General features: G+C 41.8%; 1 protein-coding gene across 4 annotated transcripts in view; it reads left to right on the top strand.

Moving 5' to 3' along the window:
• Nucleotides 1–2308: 2308 nt before the first annotated feature.
• Nucleotides 2309–17893, top strand: part of LOC106613909 (disintegrin and metalloproteinase domain-containing protein 9) — a 30232-nt gene continuing 14647 nt past the window's right edge. The window contains exons 1-12 of one of the 4 annotated variants that reach the window (XM_045687781.2): nucleotides 2329–2516; nucleotides 3364–3384; nucleotides 7308–7417; nucleotides 7523–7599; nucleotides 7704–7782; nucleotides 9231–9307; nucleotides 11082–11274; nucleotides 11429–11491; nucleotides 11856–11927; nucleotides 12660–12829; nucleotides 14108–14198; nucleotides 17666–17796. In XM_045687781.2, coding sequence (XP_045543737.1) covers nucleotides 2447–2516; nucleotides 3364–3384; nucleotides 7308–7417; nucleotides 7523–7599; nucleotides 7704–7782; nucleotides 9231–9307; nucleotides 11082–11274; nucleotides 11429–11491; nucleotides 11856–11927; nucleotides 12660–12829; nucleotides 14108–14198; nucleotides 17666–17796 — 1154 coding nt within the window. In that variant the 5' untranslated portion in view covers nucleotides 2329–2446. Of the gene's footprint in view, nucleotides 2517–3363; nucleotides 3492–7307; nucleotides 7418–7522; nucleotides 7600–7703; nucleotides 7783–9230; nucleotides 9308–11081; nucleotides 11275–11428; nucleotides 11492–11855; nucleotides 11928–12659; nucleotides 12830–14107; nucleotides 14199–17665; nucleotides 17797–17893 lie in introns of those variants that run through there. The other 3 variants (XM_045687784.2, XM_045687782.2, XM_045687796.2) reach the window with 3 other exon arrangements.

Here is a 17893-nt window from a genome sequence, read left to right as displayed (position 1 = left end):
TCCTTTACCACCAGCAGGTAAACTCCCTCTTTACCTCTGTAGTCTGGTCTCCTTCACCACCAGCAGGTCAACTCCCTCTTTACCTCTGTACTCTGGTCTCCTTCACCACCAGCAGGTCAACTCCCTCTTTACCTCTGTACTCTGGTCTCCTTCACCACCAGCAGGTCAACTCCCTCTGTAGTCTGGCCTCCTTCACCACCAGCAGGTCAACTCCCTCTGTAGTCTGATCTCCTTCACCACCAGCAGGTAAACTCCCTCTGTAGTCTGGTCTCCTTCACCACCAGCAGGTCAACTCTCTCTTTACCTCTGTAGTCTGGTCTCCTTCACCACCAGCAGGTAAACTCCCTCTGTAGTCTGGTCTCCTTCACCACCAGCAGGTCAACTCCCTCTTTACCTCTGTACTCTGGTCTCCTTCACCACCAGCAGGTCAACTCCCTCTGTAGTCTGGCCTCCTTCACCACCAGCAGGTCAACTCCCTCTGTAGTCTGATCTCCTTCACCACCAGCAGGTAAACTCCCTCTGTAGTCTGGTCTCCTTCACCACCAGCAGGTCAACTCCCTCTTTACCTCTGTAGTCTGGTCTCCTTCACCACCAGCAGGTCAACTCCCTCTTTACCTCTGTAGTCTGGTCTCCTTCACCACCAGCAGATACCATACCCAGTCTGCTAGGTGGTTGCTACTTAAAGTCCCCAGGACATTCACAGTATTAGACAAGACTGTCTTCTCTTCTTGTGCACCAGAGGCATGGAACAGTCTACAATCCATGCTTCATCTAGATATGTTAGTGCCACTGAATGGATTTAAAATATTGATGGGAGACTCTGTTACGGACGAGTGTAAATGCTTTTTTGAGGCTGGATCATGTTGTGCTGTATTGTTGTATGTTTTAGTTCTGTAATGTATTGATTGTTGCTGCCTTCTTGGACAGGTCTCCCTTGAAAAAGAGACTCTGGGTCTCAATGGTTAAATAAAGGTTAAATAAATAGAAAATGTAATCATGTAAGTTGAAAACACTGCATGTTAAAACCACTGTGTGTGAATATCCCTAACCCTGCCAACAGTCAAAGAACTAGGAATGGATGGGTCACCAATCAGGGCCTTGATTGGCTCTGCAACAGTAATAAGACCTGCTGTGAAATACATTTTTCTTTGGACATATAAATGTTCTTGAAACGTTCCCATGAAGCGTGTCTAGAACATTAATATCACATGTTCTGAGAACATGGTAAACATGCTCTGTGTATGTTAGCACGCGCTCCAGCGAGTATATATCTCACTGGTCATCCCCAAAGCCAACAACTCCTTTGGCCGCCTTTCCTTCCAGTTCTCTGCTGCCAATGACTGGAACGAATTGCAAAAAATCACTGAAGCTGGAGACTTTTATTTCCCTCACTAACTTTAAACATCAGCTATCTGAGCAGCTAACCGATCGCTGCAGCTGTACATAGCCCATCTGTAAATAGCCCCTCCAATCTACCTACCTCATCCCCATATTGTTTTTTATTTACTCTGCTGCTCTTTTGCACACCAGTATCACTACTTGCACATCATCATCTGCACATCTATCACTCCAGTGTTAATCTGCTACATTGTAATTACTTCGCTACTATGGCCTATTTATTGCCTTAACTTCCCTCATTTGCACACACAGTATATAGACGTTCCTTTTCTCTATTGTGTTATTGACTGTATGCTTGTTTATTCCATGTGTAACTCTGTGTTGTTGTTTGTGTCGCACTGCTTTGCTTTCTTGGCCAGGTCACAGTTGTAAATGAGAACTTGTTCTCAACTGGCCTACCTGCTTAAATAAAGGTGAAATAAATAAAATAAAATAAAAAAATCTCAGCTCGCTGGTCACCATAGCAGCACCCACCCGTAGCACGTGCTCCAGCAGATATATTGCCCTGGTCACCTGATGGAATATTCTCCTAATTCACAGAAAACTGGACACATGAATGAGCTTGTAATGTTCCCATGAAAACATGTTAAGAACATGTTAAGTTCAGAGAACATGGTAAACACGTTCTGTGTTAGATCTATTAGAAATGAATGGAATGGCCTCCAGGAAACGTTCCTATGAAAATGGTAATGACCTAAGGAGTTCCTCTGAAGGAAACGTTCTCTAAAGTTGTGGGAATGTTTTAATGTTAGCTGGGATGAGAGAAAATATAAAAAGTGATTATCAGTAGATATAGTTTCCAACGTTTCGTCTAATTTTTTTAAAGATAATCGGGGCTGGCAGGTAGAATTGAGTTCCGGTCCTCTCTGGCCCATACTCCAGTACAGTAGGTGGCGGTAATGCACCATAACGCCGATAAACCCCACAGAAGAAGAGTAACTTTAGGTACACCTCCTCTGGCTCACAGGTGTCTTCTCACCTGCCCTGTCCGCCTCCAACAGCCCGATAACATAGCTGTCGTCAATGGACAAATGTTGTAGCAAGGATCATGCTGGGGAAAAGTCTAGTGGTTTTAGTCTTTCTAATTTGTTGCATCGTTGGAACCGAGAACAATAAAGGTGGGTGAGAGATTGAAATGTTTTTAAATTTATTTTTTATTGCCTTTAGGTGATAGCCTTCTTCGTTACGCTTGGTACCTGTTGCGATTACAATGCCTCGGGAATTGGATTGTGAAATGTAGCCTACCTGATAACAAGGTTACTTTGTCTATCATACCGTTTAACTCTACTTATTAACCACCAATAGAGGCTATTTCACAGCAACTCTCCGCGACACGTTTTGCTTCCGCACAAAATAATTACTTTTGTTAGCGCATGTTATAAATTCTGATCCGGGGTCGGTCTTATTGTTTCTGATGTGCCTGAAGGTTTGGGCTGTGATGGTAAGAGATGATCCTAAATCAGTTTTCAATGCGTGGAACCGAATATGAAACGTCGGCTAAACAAATACAACAGAATATGACACACCACAAAAATATATACATTTTTCAAAAATGTAATTTCACTTGTTTAGAGATTAACATTTTATATTTTCTTTAGTTTTGCTATTTTTATTTAAGGTTAACAAATAGAAAGTGGTAAGTTTACTTTAGTTTTTGTGTTCTGGAAGCCAAGAGAACTAGCTACAGAATGTTACATCAGATAATGTGATTTTTAAACAAATATTTTTGTTATCTGTTACTGGGAGTTACAGGTCACGTACTGTTTGGTGTCGCACAGAGAAATGTTTTCTTCTTCCTCAATTCATGGAAACAGGAAATGTTTAAAATATCAGTGTTGAGTTGCAGGGGGTCTGTTTTGAAGATTAATATAGACAATTTTGAGGAAATGTTTCTGGCTATGATGTTGCTACGGTGGCTCAAGAGAGACAAACAGTAATATTGCTGCGTTTTTTTTTTTCTTCTAGTTTTTCAAGCCACGGTCTTTAGTGAGTATGAGAGCACAGACGGTCGCATCACCTAGCCGATATCTGCCAGAAGCAAACTGAACCCGAGGTGCTTCCCACTGGGCAGCTGTAGAACGGTGTTGCTGATGGTAGTTAATGTGGCAATTATTTCCCCCTCACATAAGTTTATTTCAATGAAGACAGCAGCCTACACAAGAAATAACTTATACTGAACAAAAATATAAACACAACAATTTCAATGATTTTACTTTGTTACAGTTCATATAAGGAAATCAGTCAATTGAAATAAATGTATCAAGCCATAATCCTATGGATTTCACATGACTGGGCAGGAACGCAGCCATGGGTGGGCCTAGGAGGGCATAGCCCCACCCTCAGGGGAGCCAAGCCCAGCCAATCAGAGTTTTTTTTTTCCCCCACAAAAGGGCTTTATTACTGACAGAAATAGTTTCATCAGCTGTCCGGGTGGCTGCAGGTGAAGAAGCGAATGTGGAGGTCCTGGGCTGGCGTGGTAACACGTGGTCTGCGGTTGGGAGGCCGGTTGGACGTAGTGCAAAACTCTTTAAAACGATGTTGGATGCATTTTTTTTCGTAGAGAAATTAACATAAACTTCTCAGGCAACATCTCTGGTAGACATTCCTGCAGTCAGCATGCACACTCTCACGCAAAACTTGAGACATCTGTGGCATTGTGTTGTCCCACGGCAGCGTGGGAAGTAGCCCAACTACCTAGTGTAGTCAAGATCAGGGTGACAGTCTCAGTACGCACACTCATACAAACAACAGTACGCTCGTCAGGCACTCGTACAAACAACAGTACGCTCGTCAGGCACTCGTACAAACAACAGTACGCTCGTCAGGCACTCGTACAAACAACAGTACGCTCGTCAGGCACTCGTACAAACAACAGTACGCTCGTCAGGCACTCGTACAAACAACAGTACGCTCGTTAGTACTTTTAATAACAAATAAACAAATCGTCAGTTTTACTAACTGCAGATTTTAAATGATTTGTGTAAAACTAAGGGTGAAATACGGCTCAGACTCATCATCTGGCTTCAAAACAGAAGTACAGACTCTGGCGTTACGGTGGTTACGTGGTAAGAACCCGTTTAACCAATAATGGATCGCTGACGTTCCGCCGTCGATCTGCCCGCAGACGTCCCGCCGTCGATCTGCCCGCAGACGTCCCGCCGTCGATCTGCCCGCAGACGTCCCGCCGTCGATCTGCCCGCTGACGTCCCGCCGTCGATCTGCCCGCTGACGTCCCGCCGTCGATCTGCCCGCTGACGTCCCGCCGACGATCTGCCAACAATATACTCAAAATACTCTGTGAAAGTGGAAACTTAAAAGAATATATTAATAAAAATTAGATGAGTAAAATGTTGTCGTTGCATAGGTATTCAGCCCTTTTGTTTAGGCAAGCCTAAATTGGTTCAGGAGTCAAATTTGGATGAACAAATCACATAAGTTACATGGATTCACTCTGTGTGAAATAATACAGGTTGCTGTGTTTTTTTTTTTAACGACTTCCTCTGTCCCCCATACATACAACATCTGTAAGGTCCCTCAGTCTAGTAGTGAACGACTAACCCCTTTCTCTGTCCCCCATACATACAACATCTGTAAGGTCCCTCAGTCTAGTAGTGAACGACGAACCCCTTTCTCTGTCCCCCATACATACAACATCTGTAAGGTCCCTCAGTCTAGTAGTGAACGACGAACCCCTTTCTCTGTCCCCCATACATACAACATCTGTAAGGTCCCTCAGTCTAGTAGTGAACGACGAACCCCTTTCTCTGTCCCCCATACATACAACATCTGTAAGGTCCCTCAGTCTAGTAGTGAATGACTAACCCATTTCTCTGTCCCCCATACATACAACATCTGTAAGGTCCCTCAGTCAACTATCGAATTTCAATCACAGATTCAACTACAAAGACCAGGAAGCTTTTTTGAAAACCTCATAAAGAAGGGCATTGATTGGTAGATGGGTAACAATTAACAAATCAGACATTGAATCTCTTTTTAAGCATGGTCAAGTTAATAATTATGCTGTGGATTATGTATTAAAACACACAGACACATCAAAGTGGCAGTCGTCCTTTTGAACTGAGCTGCAGGACCGGAATGAACCTGCTCAGGGATGTTACCATGAGGTCATCGGTGATTTTAAAACACGGCTGTGATGGGAGAACTGAGGATGGATCTACGTTGTAGTGATTCAACAATAACGACTTAAATGACAGTGAAAAAAATATATATATACATCATAAAAATATACCAAAACATGCATTTTGTATGCAACAGGGCAACAAGTAATAAGAAATTGGGCAAAAACAACGCATCACTAAGTTAAGGAGTCCGCATGTTTCCCAGCCGAAACAGTTCAGAACAGTTTGTGCATATATTATGAAAACATTTTGTGACATTTATGTTTGTTTTGGACTTTGGCGAGTGTTTTTAGTCGGCTGTTTTGGACACACAAGATTTTTTTTCCTGAGGCAAGCCAAAGTCTACGCTGCCTCGTCGACGATTGGTCAACAGTAGGGATTCTTCAATTACGTACCTGTTGTCATTCAACGAGACGACTCGTGCTCATGAGAAAAAATTTCACTTGAGAAAATACTGCACCAATCATTCTAGTCAGATGCAAAATCGTGCGACTACGATCTCCTCTGCAAAAAAAGTCAAAATGAATGACAGATTGCTTGAGTCATAGATTAATTCAGACTAATTTGAGGAAGTGTATACTGGCTACGGCGTCTCAAAACAAACAGTACAATTGCCGATATTTTTTGTAATTTTTTTTTTGTATTTTAATATTTTTGTACAATTTTTATTTATTTGGTTTTTTTCTCTTGTTTTTCAAGTGAATATCTTTTAAGGGAGTATGCGAGCAGACTCGTTCGGCTAGAATAGCTCGGCTCGGCACCAGCGAAACTTAAGCATGCTGACACCTGAACTGCCTCCTTATTAACAAGCATGGTGGTGGCTGCATCATGTTATGGGTATGCTTGACATCGTTAAGAACTGGGGAGTTTTTCAGAATAAAAATACATGGGATTGAGCTAAACACAGGCAAAATCCTAGAGGAAAACCTGCTTCAGTTTTCTTTATACCAGAGACTGGTAGAGGAATTCACCTTTCAACAGGACAATCTAAAACACAAGGCCAAATCCACACTGGAGTTGCTTACCAATAAACCAACATTCACTGACTTAAGTTTTGACTTAAATCTACTTGAATATCTATGGCAAGACTTTAAAATTGCTGTTTAGCTATGATTCCCAACATCTTGACAGAGCTTAAAGAATAATGGCTAATGTTGCACAATACAGGTGTGGTGAAGCTCTTAGAGACTTACCCAGAAACACTCACAGCTGGAATCGCTGCCAAAGCTGTTTCTAACATGTATTGATTCAGGGAAGTCTATGTTTTTGTTATTTATTGTCTATTAATCTTTAAAAAATGTTTACAAAATAAATAAACTTTGACATCAAGAGTATTTTGTGTAGATTGTTAAAAAAAAAAAGAAAAGACAATTGAATCCATTTGAATCCCACTTTGTAACACAATAAAATGTGATGAAATCCAAGGATACTTTCGCAAGGCCCTGTATTTATGACGCAAGGTGATTTGTACATCAGTCCGTCTCGATTCGCCTTTCAAGTCGGCTTCAATGTCGAAGGCGCCTAATGAGTCACCTATACTCAGCAATACATCATGTTTTCCACTCATTTATTTAACTTGGGACCATGCCAGTATGTCATCATTGACATATTTTCAGTAGATTGATGTTTCTTTCTTAATGAATTAGCTGTTTTGTTTGATTTGGCCGATCAGACTTTGGCTGTGTATGTAATCTTGGCCATTCAGGACATTGGCCATTGGAACATGAGTAGGCCAGTAGTTCATGGCTGTTCTTTCTACCTTTTCTTCAGATATTTTCAATGGACAAACATCTAAACTTTCCAGCTACACGATTGTAAAGCCTCAGCTTATTCACAGGAGATGGGCAAGAAATGCCGACAGACTTCCTGAATCGGGAAAGGTAAGATACATCTACAGGTCTCCCAACTCGTGGTTTGAACAAACGATGGTAAATGACGACTGGTGTATTTTCATGTGACTGTGTTGTTGTTGCAACTCATTTCAGACTGAAGAACCCGATGAACGTTCTTATTCACTGATCATTGACAACAAGGAACATTTCCTCCATCTTAAAAAGAACACGTAAGTCAATTTATCTTCTATTACATACTAGTAATGACCTTAAGGTCACACAATTATATTCTTGTGGAGTGATCGGTGTATTTTTCTTTTTTTTCTTTTGTCAGAGAGTTTTTATCCAAAAGCTTTGTTCAGTTTTCCCATGATGCCAGTGGGAATCTGATGTCTACATACCCTAAACCTGATGTAAGTAGCAGAGACTACATTACAGAATGACATTGGGTGGATTGTAAGGGGAGACTCGGGTGGGAGGGGGACTGACAAGCTGGTTGGGGAGGGAGGGAGGGGGACTGACGAGCTGGCTGGGGAGGGAGGGGGACTGACGAGCTGGCTGGGGAGGGAGGGAGGGGGACTGACGAGTTGGCTGGGGTGGGAGGGAGGGGGACTGACGAGTTGGCTGGGGTGGGAGGGAGGGGGACTGACGAGCTGGCTGGGGTGGGAGGGGGACTGACGAGCTGGCTGGGGAGGGCTAGGCAGGATGCGAGGGGTGGTGGGGGTTATGTATGTCTGTCTGTCTGTGTCTGACACACCTACTCATTCCAGGGTTTTTCTTTATTTTTACTATTTTCTACATTGTAGAATAATATTGAATATATCAAAACTATGAAATAACACATATGGAATCATGTAGTAACCAAAAAAGTGTTAAACAGATCAAAATATATTTTATGTTCTCCAAAGTAGCCTCCCTTTGCCTCGATGACAGCTTTGTACACTCTTGGCATTCTCTCAACCAGCTTCATGAGGAATGCTTTTCCAACAGTCTTGAAGGAGTTCCCACATATGCTGAGCACTTGCTGGCTGCTTTTCATTTACTCTGTGGCCCAACTCATCCCAAACCATCTCAATTGGGTTGACGTCGGGTGATTATGGAGGCCAGGTCATCTGATGCAGCGCTCCATCACTCTCCTTCTTGGTCAAATAGCCCTCACACAGCCTGGAGGGGGGGGTCATTGCCCTGTTGAAAAACAAATGATAGTCCCACTAAGCCCAAACCAGATGGCGTATCGCTGCAGAATGCTGTGGTAGCCATGCTGGTTAAGTGTGCCTTGAATTCTAAGTAAATCATGGACAGTGTCACCAGCCAAGCACCATCACACCACCACCTCCATGCTTCACGGTGGGAACCACACATGTGGAGATCATCCGTTCACCTATTCTGCGTCTCAGACACAGCGGTTGGAACCAAAAATCTCAAAATTGGACTCAACAGACCAAAGGATAGATTTCCACCGGTCTAATGTCCATTGCTTGTGTTTCTTGGCCCAAGCACACCTGTTAATTGAAATGCATTCCAGGTGACTACCTCATAAAGCTGGTTGAGAGAATGACAAGAGTGTGCAAAGCTGTCATCAAGGCAATGGGTGGCTACTTTGCAGAATATAATATATATTTTGATTTGTTTAACACTTTTTTTGATTCCATACGTGTTATTTTGATGTCTTCACTATTATTCTACAATGTAGAAAATAGTAAAAATTAAAGAAAAACCCTTGAATGAGAGGTTGTCCAAACCTTTGACTGGTACTTTACATACATACGTTTTGACTGTATATTTCCACATGGTGGTATTAAATTACATGCCTGTTTATAGCTGCCTGTCACTTGGTGATGTGTGTGTGTGTGTGTTGCAGGTCCATTGTTATTACCATGGGGATGTGGAGGATCATGAAGAATCTTTGGTCGCCCTCAGCACCTGCTCAGGCCTCAGGTCTGTCTCTCATTCACTTATATATAATATAATAATACTAAATCTCAGTAACTACTGACCTCAGGTCTGTCTCTCATTTACTTATATATAATATAATAATACTAACTCTCAGTACCTACTGACCTCAGGTCTGTCTCTCATTCACTTATATATAATAATACTAACTCTCAGTAACTACTGACCTCAGGTCTGTCTCTCATTTACTTATATATAATATAATAATACTAACTCTCAGTACCTACTGACCTCAGGTCTGTCTCTCATTCACTTATCTATAATAATACTAACTCTCAGTAACTACTGACCTCAGGTCTGTTTCTCATTCACTTATATATAATAATACTGACCTCAGGTCTGTCTCATTCACTTATATATAATAATACTAACTCTCGGTAACTACTGACCTCAGGTCTGTCTCTCATTCACTTATATATAATAATACTAACTCTCAGCAACTACTGACCTCAGGTCTGTCTCTCATTTACTTATATATAATATAATAATACTAACTCTCAGTACCTACTGACCTCAGGTCTGTCTCTCATTCACTTATATATAATAATACTAACTCTCAGTAACTACTGACCTCAGGTCTGTTTCTCATTCACTTATATATAATAATACTGACCTCAGGTCTGTCTCTCATTCACTTATATATAATAATACTAACTCTCGGTAACTACTGACCTCAGGTCTGTCTCTCATTCACTTATATATAATATAATAATACTAACTCTCGGTAACTACTGACCTCAGGTCTGTCTCTCATTCACTTATATATAATAGAATAATACTAACTCTCAGTAAATACTGACCTCAGGTCTGTCTTGTATTATAATAAAAATATATGCCATTTAGCTTTTATCCAAAGCGCCTAACAGTTATGTTGCGTTCATACACTAACAGTTGTGCGTGCATACATTTTTGATCTATGGGTGGTCGTGGCAATCACACCTAATATCCTGGCATTGTAAGAGCCATGCTCTACTAACTGACCTACAGAGGACCTGGAGCCATGCTCTACTAACTGAACTACAGAGGACCATGTTCTACTAACTGAACTACAGAGGACCTGGAGCCATGTTCTACTAACTGAACTACAGAGGACCATGTTCTACTAACTGAACTACAGAGGACCTGGAGCCATGCTCTACTAACTGAACTACAGAGGACCATGTTCTACTAACTGAACTACAGAGGACCATGTTCTACTAACTGAACTACAGAGGACCTGGAGCCATGCTCTACTAACTGAACTACAGAGGACCATGTTCTACTAACTGAACTACAGAGGACCTGGAGCCATGCTCTACTAACTGAACTACAGAGGACCATGTTCTACTAACTGAACTACAGAGGACCATGCTCTACTAACTGAACTACAGAGGACCATGTTCTACTAACTGAACTACAGAGGACCATGCTCTACTAACTGAACTACAGAGGACCTGGAGCCATGCTCTACTAACTGAGCAACAGAGGACCACATCCTTTTGTATTTGTTGACCTGTACACAGGGTTGTGTTTTATACCACATTCAGTGGTTCAATGAAAGGGTTTTCAGTGTCTCTTAACAAGGAAGTTCTCCAGTCCTTTCATAATAGTTTCCTGGTTTGTCTAACCAGTTATCCTGACTTTCCTTGTCCTCTACTTCTAATCGCTGACTTAAGCTTGATTCGAGGAAATGTTGTTAAACCATTGTGATGATCTGGGAATGAAAAGTAATTTGTCACAAATTGATTACAAATCTGTCAGTTGCACTTCTTCTTCGTAGGGGTGTCATTCTCCTCGGCAACCAGAGTTATGGGCTGGAACCAATCAAGCAGTCGACAAACAACGAGCACCTCCTCTACCGCCTGGAGCACAGCCAATCGGAACCCTTTGTCTGTGGAGTGACCAATGAGACGTCGCACACTGAGAGTCACTCGCCTTTCCACCCTTCCCTCTCGATGACAGCACTTTTACGGGTTGGGATGTTTCCGTTACGCAGCATAGCAGAATATAACAGATATTAAAGTGTTTTCAGGGTGAATGTACTGGATGTCTGTCAGACTAAACATGGATGTAAATGGAAGTACCAGTCTCACTAAGGACTTTTTTTTTCTTTCTTCTTCATAACAGAGGAAACGTAATTTACCTCAGACCAGATATGTAGAGTTGGTGTTGGTTGCTGACTTTCTCAGGGTAAAATACTTACTATTTTTTCAAAATTTTATAGATGTATAACTTGTATAGGCTAACTCAGAGGTTTTCCGACCTCTCCTCTTGGACGCCCAGCCGTTCCATGTAGTTGAACTGTTCCCCAGCTAACACACCTGATTCAACTTGTCAACTAATCATCAAGCCCTTGATTTAGATAAATCAGGTGAGTTAGTTCAGGGTTACAACAAAATTGTGAAAATGTCTGAGGGTCCTCGAGGAGAGGTTTCAGAACCACTTGCCTACTGCGTAATCGTAAGTTAATGATACTCCAATGGATTATATTAGAATGTATTCCTACATGATGATCAGCTGACTGAGTTCTGCCTCTTTCTGACCATGTCCACAGTATACCTACAAGAAGAAGAACGAGACAGCGGTGCGAGAGGAGATGGTGGAACTAGCCAATCTACTGGATGGGGTGACAAAACATCTTTCTCTCTCTCGCTACTCAGTCTCAAGCAAACAACAATGTTACACTGAAACTGTACTTCCTCAGTCCTCTTCATCCTCGTTGAGACATAAGGCTACAATGAGCTCTTCACCCAGGAGAAACTAGAGAAAGTAGTAGACCAGGGATGTTCAAATATTACCCTGGGAGGTCCGGACTACTGCTGCTTTCCTGTTCTGCCTGATCATTAATATCACCCACCTGGTGTCCCAGGTCTAAATCAGGCCCTGATCATTAATATCACCCACCTGGCGTCCCAGGTCTAAATCAGGCCCTGATCATTAATATCACCCCACCTTGTGTCCCAGGTCTAAATCAGGCCCTGATCATTAATATCACCCCACCTGGTGTCCCAGGTCTAAATCAGTCCCTGATTAGAGGGACTGAGTTGTTCCTTCCTTTCTAGGAAGTTCTCTAGGAAGAAACCTGGAGAGGAACCAGGCTCTGAGGGGTGGCCAGTCCCCTGGCTCTGGCTGTGCCGGCTGGAGATTATAAGAGTACATGGCCATTAAGTTAAGATTCTTCTTGAAGATGACCAGCAGGGTCAACTAATAATTACAGTAGTTTTATATAGGGTGCAACAGGTTAGCTACCAGGTCCAGATTTGAATTTGAGGGTACTAGACTATTTGGCTGTGTGTCTGTAAATAATTATCATAACATGATATATATTTTCTATGTATTGTTCTGTATTCATCTCCAGTACTATAAGAAGCTGAATATCCGCGTGGTGCTGGTAGGCCTGGAGATCTTTAACGAAGCCAACCCCTTCAGTGTAGAAGGCTCTGCAGGGGAAGTGTTAGGACTGTTCGTCGACTGGAGGAAGACGGTGCTGCTACCCCGGATCAGGAATGATGACGCACAGCTAATTGTGTGAGTGGAGAGATGTTGCGTCAATTCAAATCTGGTATTAGAACAAATTATTTGGCAAAGAGTAACTCAAGTTTTCTTTGTTCTTTAATTATTGCAAACACTTGAATGGTAAATATGTTGTTCGTATATATACGGTCTCGCTGTGACACCACGCAGGGCAGACAGAGAAGAGAGCATCACATCCTATTGTTCTCCCTTATATACTCTGACAGAGAGAGTTCCCGCTCAATGCTGGCCTGTCAGGGTGAGGATGAGCGTGGTTTAAACTTGCTCATCCTAACGTCGGCGTGCAGGCAGGTCCCAGCCTAGTGACGCACTTCCTGTCGCCGGGTGTAGTTCTTGTCTTCAGCAGTTGATTTATCCGTAGTTTATATACTTAATATTGTAGCATAGCTTCCCCGGTATATTATATAGGTTATGCAAACAAATAGCCTTTTCAACCCTAACAGAGATGTATGGTTCTGTTTGGCTCAGTTGGTAAGAGAATGATGCTAAATAGGGTTGTGGGTTCAATTTCCATAGTGATCACACAAAACAGTCTGCTAACTGGTATATTCTGTTGTATTTGATATTTGCATATGTCAGTACATTTTATTTACGTTTGTCTCCTATTTATTTAGTTCCATTTTTAAGATTTGAATACCTCTGGTGTATAGTCTTTAGCCAGGTCTGTGATTTAACATCTGACGACAGACTATATCGTGTGTTCATCTATAATACTGAGCAGTTTGTCTCCAGTCACTCCATAATAATGAGTAGTTGATAGATGTTTTAAATTGTGTCCCCGATACCCAATCATCTTAAACCCTATGAGGTTCTGGACCACTGCTGGGTTTTCTCCTCTACCTGACAGTCAATATCACCCACCTGGTGTCCCAGGTCCAACTCAGTGGAGAAACAATGAACTAAAGCAGTGGAACTGGCTTCCGGGCCCACAGTTGAATTTGAGGGTTAAACTCTCTAATGTAAGTTGACTGTAGTGTCGACTGATGGGAGTTGGAATGTATTTTCTGTCATGTAAGTTGACTGTAGTGTAGACTGATGGGAGTTGGAATGTATTTTCTGTCATGTAAACCGATCTACAGCTACAATACTTGTTCTGTAATGTTTTGTATGTTTTTCTCTCTTTGTTTCCCCAGTGGTCTATTAGTTGATCATCTCTGTTTCCCCAGTGGTCTGTTAGTTGATCATCTCTGTTTCCCCAGTGGTCTGTTAGTTGATCATCTCTGTTTTGTCCTGTAATGTTTTATATGTGTTTTTCTCTCTCTGTTTCCCCAGTGGTCTTGCGGGAGCGTATGGGGGAGGGATCCTGGGCATGGCGTTCGTGGGAACAGTGTGTTCGATGGCCACCGCTGGAGGAATCAATGTGGTTAGTAGTGATAGGTTTGGCTTCTAAGCTTAATGTATTATTCATCATTAGGTGTCTTATTCATCATTAGGTATGTAGTATTCACCATTAGGTGGAATAGAGACATGAGGGGAGCCATAAGGAAGCTTGGGAGGGGCTGAGATCACATGTAACAGTACTGATAAGGGGAGGAACCGTTTAAGGCCCATATCACTCAGCTCTCTGACAGGCAATAATGATGCACTGTTTAGTGATGAGGAGGAGACTTCACCCAAAGTGGGGTGTACATATACTACCATGGGTGGAACCATGTCTTTGTCTAATGCAGCTGTATTGACCCTCTGGGAAGAATTAACTTGGTTTAAAGTTTTCATTCATTTCTGTAGAGTTTGTACCCTTGAAAATTTAAACCTAACAGTAGACAGTACAACTTACCCTTGTAGCAGACGAGCGCATAAAGCACGTTCCAAACTGGAAGCCCGCGGGCCAGATACGGCCGTTCAATGCAGCCGGAAAGTAGTTTGCAGCCGGAAAGTAGTTTGAGTTTCAACGTCTCATTTTAAAATCTTGTTAGTTGAAGCTAGAGAGATCTGTTTGTGCATTGGATGTGTCTCAATCCATCTGCGGTGTAAGGTGACAGCGCTAGGAGCCGTGTTTGTCTGACCACCATGAGACATCCTGAAAATCTGTCTTCTCACAAGCATGTTTCAAACTCCAGGCCCGCAGGCCGGATACTGCACATTCAATGCAGCCCCGCAGGCAGTTTGAGTTTAAAGCCCCCTTGCGGTCTTTAAAACCTCTTGGGGCTAGGTGGGACGCTAGCGTGCCACCCGTGGTGCACTCCATCAACAGCAGGTGCATTTCAAGAGCGGCAAATTTGAATCCAAATAAATGTCAAAATTCAAATTTTTCAAATATACAACTATTTTACACCATTTGAAAGATAAACATCTCCTTAATCTAACCACGTTTTACGATTTCAAAAAGGTTTTACGGCGAAAGCATAAATTTAGAGTATGTTAGGACAGTACATTTACAAGAGTTGTGTGTAATGTTTTGTCAAGTCAAAGACAGGGTCACCAAAACCATAAAACCAGCTAAAATGATGCACTAACCTTTTACAATCTCCATCAGATGACACTCCTAGGACATTATGTTAGACAATGCATGCATTTTTAGTTCTATCAAGTTCATATTTATATCCAAAAACAGCGTTTTACTATGGCATTGATGTTGAGGAAATCGTTTCCCTCCAATAACCGGCAGTCAAGTCAGCGTAACAAATTAAATAATTAAAATTAGAAAACATTGGTAAAATATTATATTGTCATTTAAAGAATTATAGATTTACATCTCTTGAACGCAATCAACTTGCCAGATTTAAAAATAACCTTACTGGGAAATCACACTTTGCAATAATCTGAGCACTGCGCCCAGAAAAATACGCGTTGCGATACAGACTAGACGTCATGTTGGGGAGATCTAAAATCGAAAATACTATGTAAATAATCCATTACCTTTGATTCTCTTCATCAGATGTCACTTCCAGGTATCACAGGTCCATAACGAATGTAGTTTTGTTCAAAAAAGCTCATCATTTATGTCCAAAAATCTCCGTCTCGTTAGCACATGATGTAAGCCAGCCGGACTTCTCGTCATGAACGAGGGGAAAAAATATATTTCCGTTCGTTCAAACATGTCAAACGTTGTATAGCATAAATCATTAGGGCCTTTTTTAACCAGAACATGAATAATATTCAAGGTGGACGAATGCATACTCTTTTATAACGTATTGGAACGAGGGTACCCAACATGAACTCGCGCGCCAGGTGTCTAATGGGCCATCATCGTTCCATGGCTCTTGTTCGGTCAGATCTCCCTCCAGAAGACTCAAAACACTTTGTAAAGGCTGGTGACATCTAGTGGAAGCAATAGGAAGTGCCAAAATATTCCTAAACCCCTGTGTTTTTCAATGGGATAGGTTTAAAGTCAATACAACACATCAGGTATCCACTTCCTGTCAGAAAATGTCTCAGGGTTTTGCCTGCCAAATGAGTTCTGTTATACTCACAGACACCATTCAAACAGTTTTGGAAACTTTAGAGTGTTTTCTATCCATATATAATAAGTATATGCATATTCTAGTTACTGGGTAGGATTAGTAACCAGATTAAATCGGGTACATTTTTTTTATCCAGACGTGCAAATGCTGCCCCCTAGACCCAACAGGTTAAAAAAAAATATATACAAAAATAATCATAATTTCATGAAAAGAACTCCAAATATATTTTTTCAGGATTTATTTCCCTGTTCCTCCTTTTGCCATTGAAGTACTCAGTCTGATTGTGTGGGCGTGTTGATACACATTTTCTTTCATAGCCCTGATTTGGTGGACCCCCCCTTACCCTTTCAAAGTAGGAGGATACATATGCAAATGAAAGATGACTGGTCATTGGTCAGAATAATCAGATTGTGATGTCATGCTGTGGGCCGACCCTCCATCCCACCTGACCAGGCTGATATTCCAGGAGTAAAATAATAACAATCTCACACTAAAAGAGCATTATCATAATTATCACTATTTCAGTGTTATTTTGACCTCGGTATGGAAGTATAATATAAAACAAATCTGGAAAATGCACAGCAACTATTATTATTTGTTTTTTCTGCTTTTTTCTGGGGGGGGGAGAAACAATCTAAATTTACATTTGAAATTACTGTAGTCCAATGAAACGGCTTCCTTTCTGGCATAGTGTTTTTGTCCTAACAGCTAGCAGGCTAATCATTGTAACCTAGACAGGACCCTAACACCTAGCAGGCTAATCATTGTAACCTAGCCAGGACGCTAACACCTAGCAGGCTAATCATTGTAACCTAGCCAGGACGCTAACACCTAGCAGGCTAATCATTGTAACCTAGCTGAGGTTGTGGCTGTTAGCGTTGTGAGGTCGTGTCAGCCACCTGATAGGTCTAGATTATTCATGCGTCAGTCAGATGTAGAAGACAATAGTGCAGTTTGTTCTCAGACACACCATCACTGCCTCCCAAATGGCACCCTATTGGATGTGTCCCAAATGGCACCCTATTGGATGCGTCCCAAATGGAAACCCTATTCCCTTTAAAACACTACTTTTTACCCCAGAGCCTTGATCAACAGTAGTGCACTATAAAAGAATAGGGTTGCCATTTGGGACTTATCTCATAACACAGGAGTTAATCTGCTAAGGAAATGTAACCGGTTAAACCAGTCCGCGATGACGAAGCACAGCGTCTGTGTTCATTCCACAGATTCTTCTTTGTGTTGTAATGTACCGTGTGTAAATACCGTGCTCCAACAGCTCCTGCTAACATTATAGTATTCAGAGTATCTTCAACTCTTTTTGTGCTTTTTGGTTTAAATCAAATGTCATTTCTTCTTAAACCTTTTTGGTTTAAAAAAAATCTAAATCTGAACAGCAATGTGGTCTTCTACCAAATGTTCTCCACAGTATAGTGGAGACAACCTGGGCTACGTCTCTACTGTAGTGGCCCACGAGATGGGCCATAACCTGGGCATGAATCATGACGACGGCCGCTGTACCTGTAATGGAGGGAGCTGTATCATGGCTGCCTCGGCAACGTAAGTTAAAGTACCAGCCAACTGTCATCACCACAAACTAAAGCAAAAAAAAAGCGTTGTCTTTTCAGAGGCCGTCTTCTATTCAACCTGTTTGTTA

This window comes from Salmo salar, chromosome 01 (genome assembly GCF_965601325.2).
Source record: "Salmo salar chromosome 01, fSalSal1, whole genome shotgun sequence".
NCBI lineage: Eukaryota > Metazoa > Chordata > Actinopteri > Salmoniformes > Salmonidae > Salmo > Salmo salar.
The sequence above is the reverse complement of the archived record's forward strand: the minus strand, read 5'-3'. Positions and strand labels throughout refer to the sequence as shown.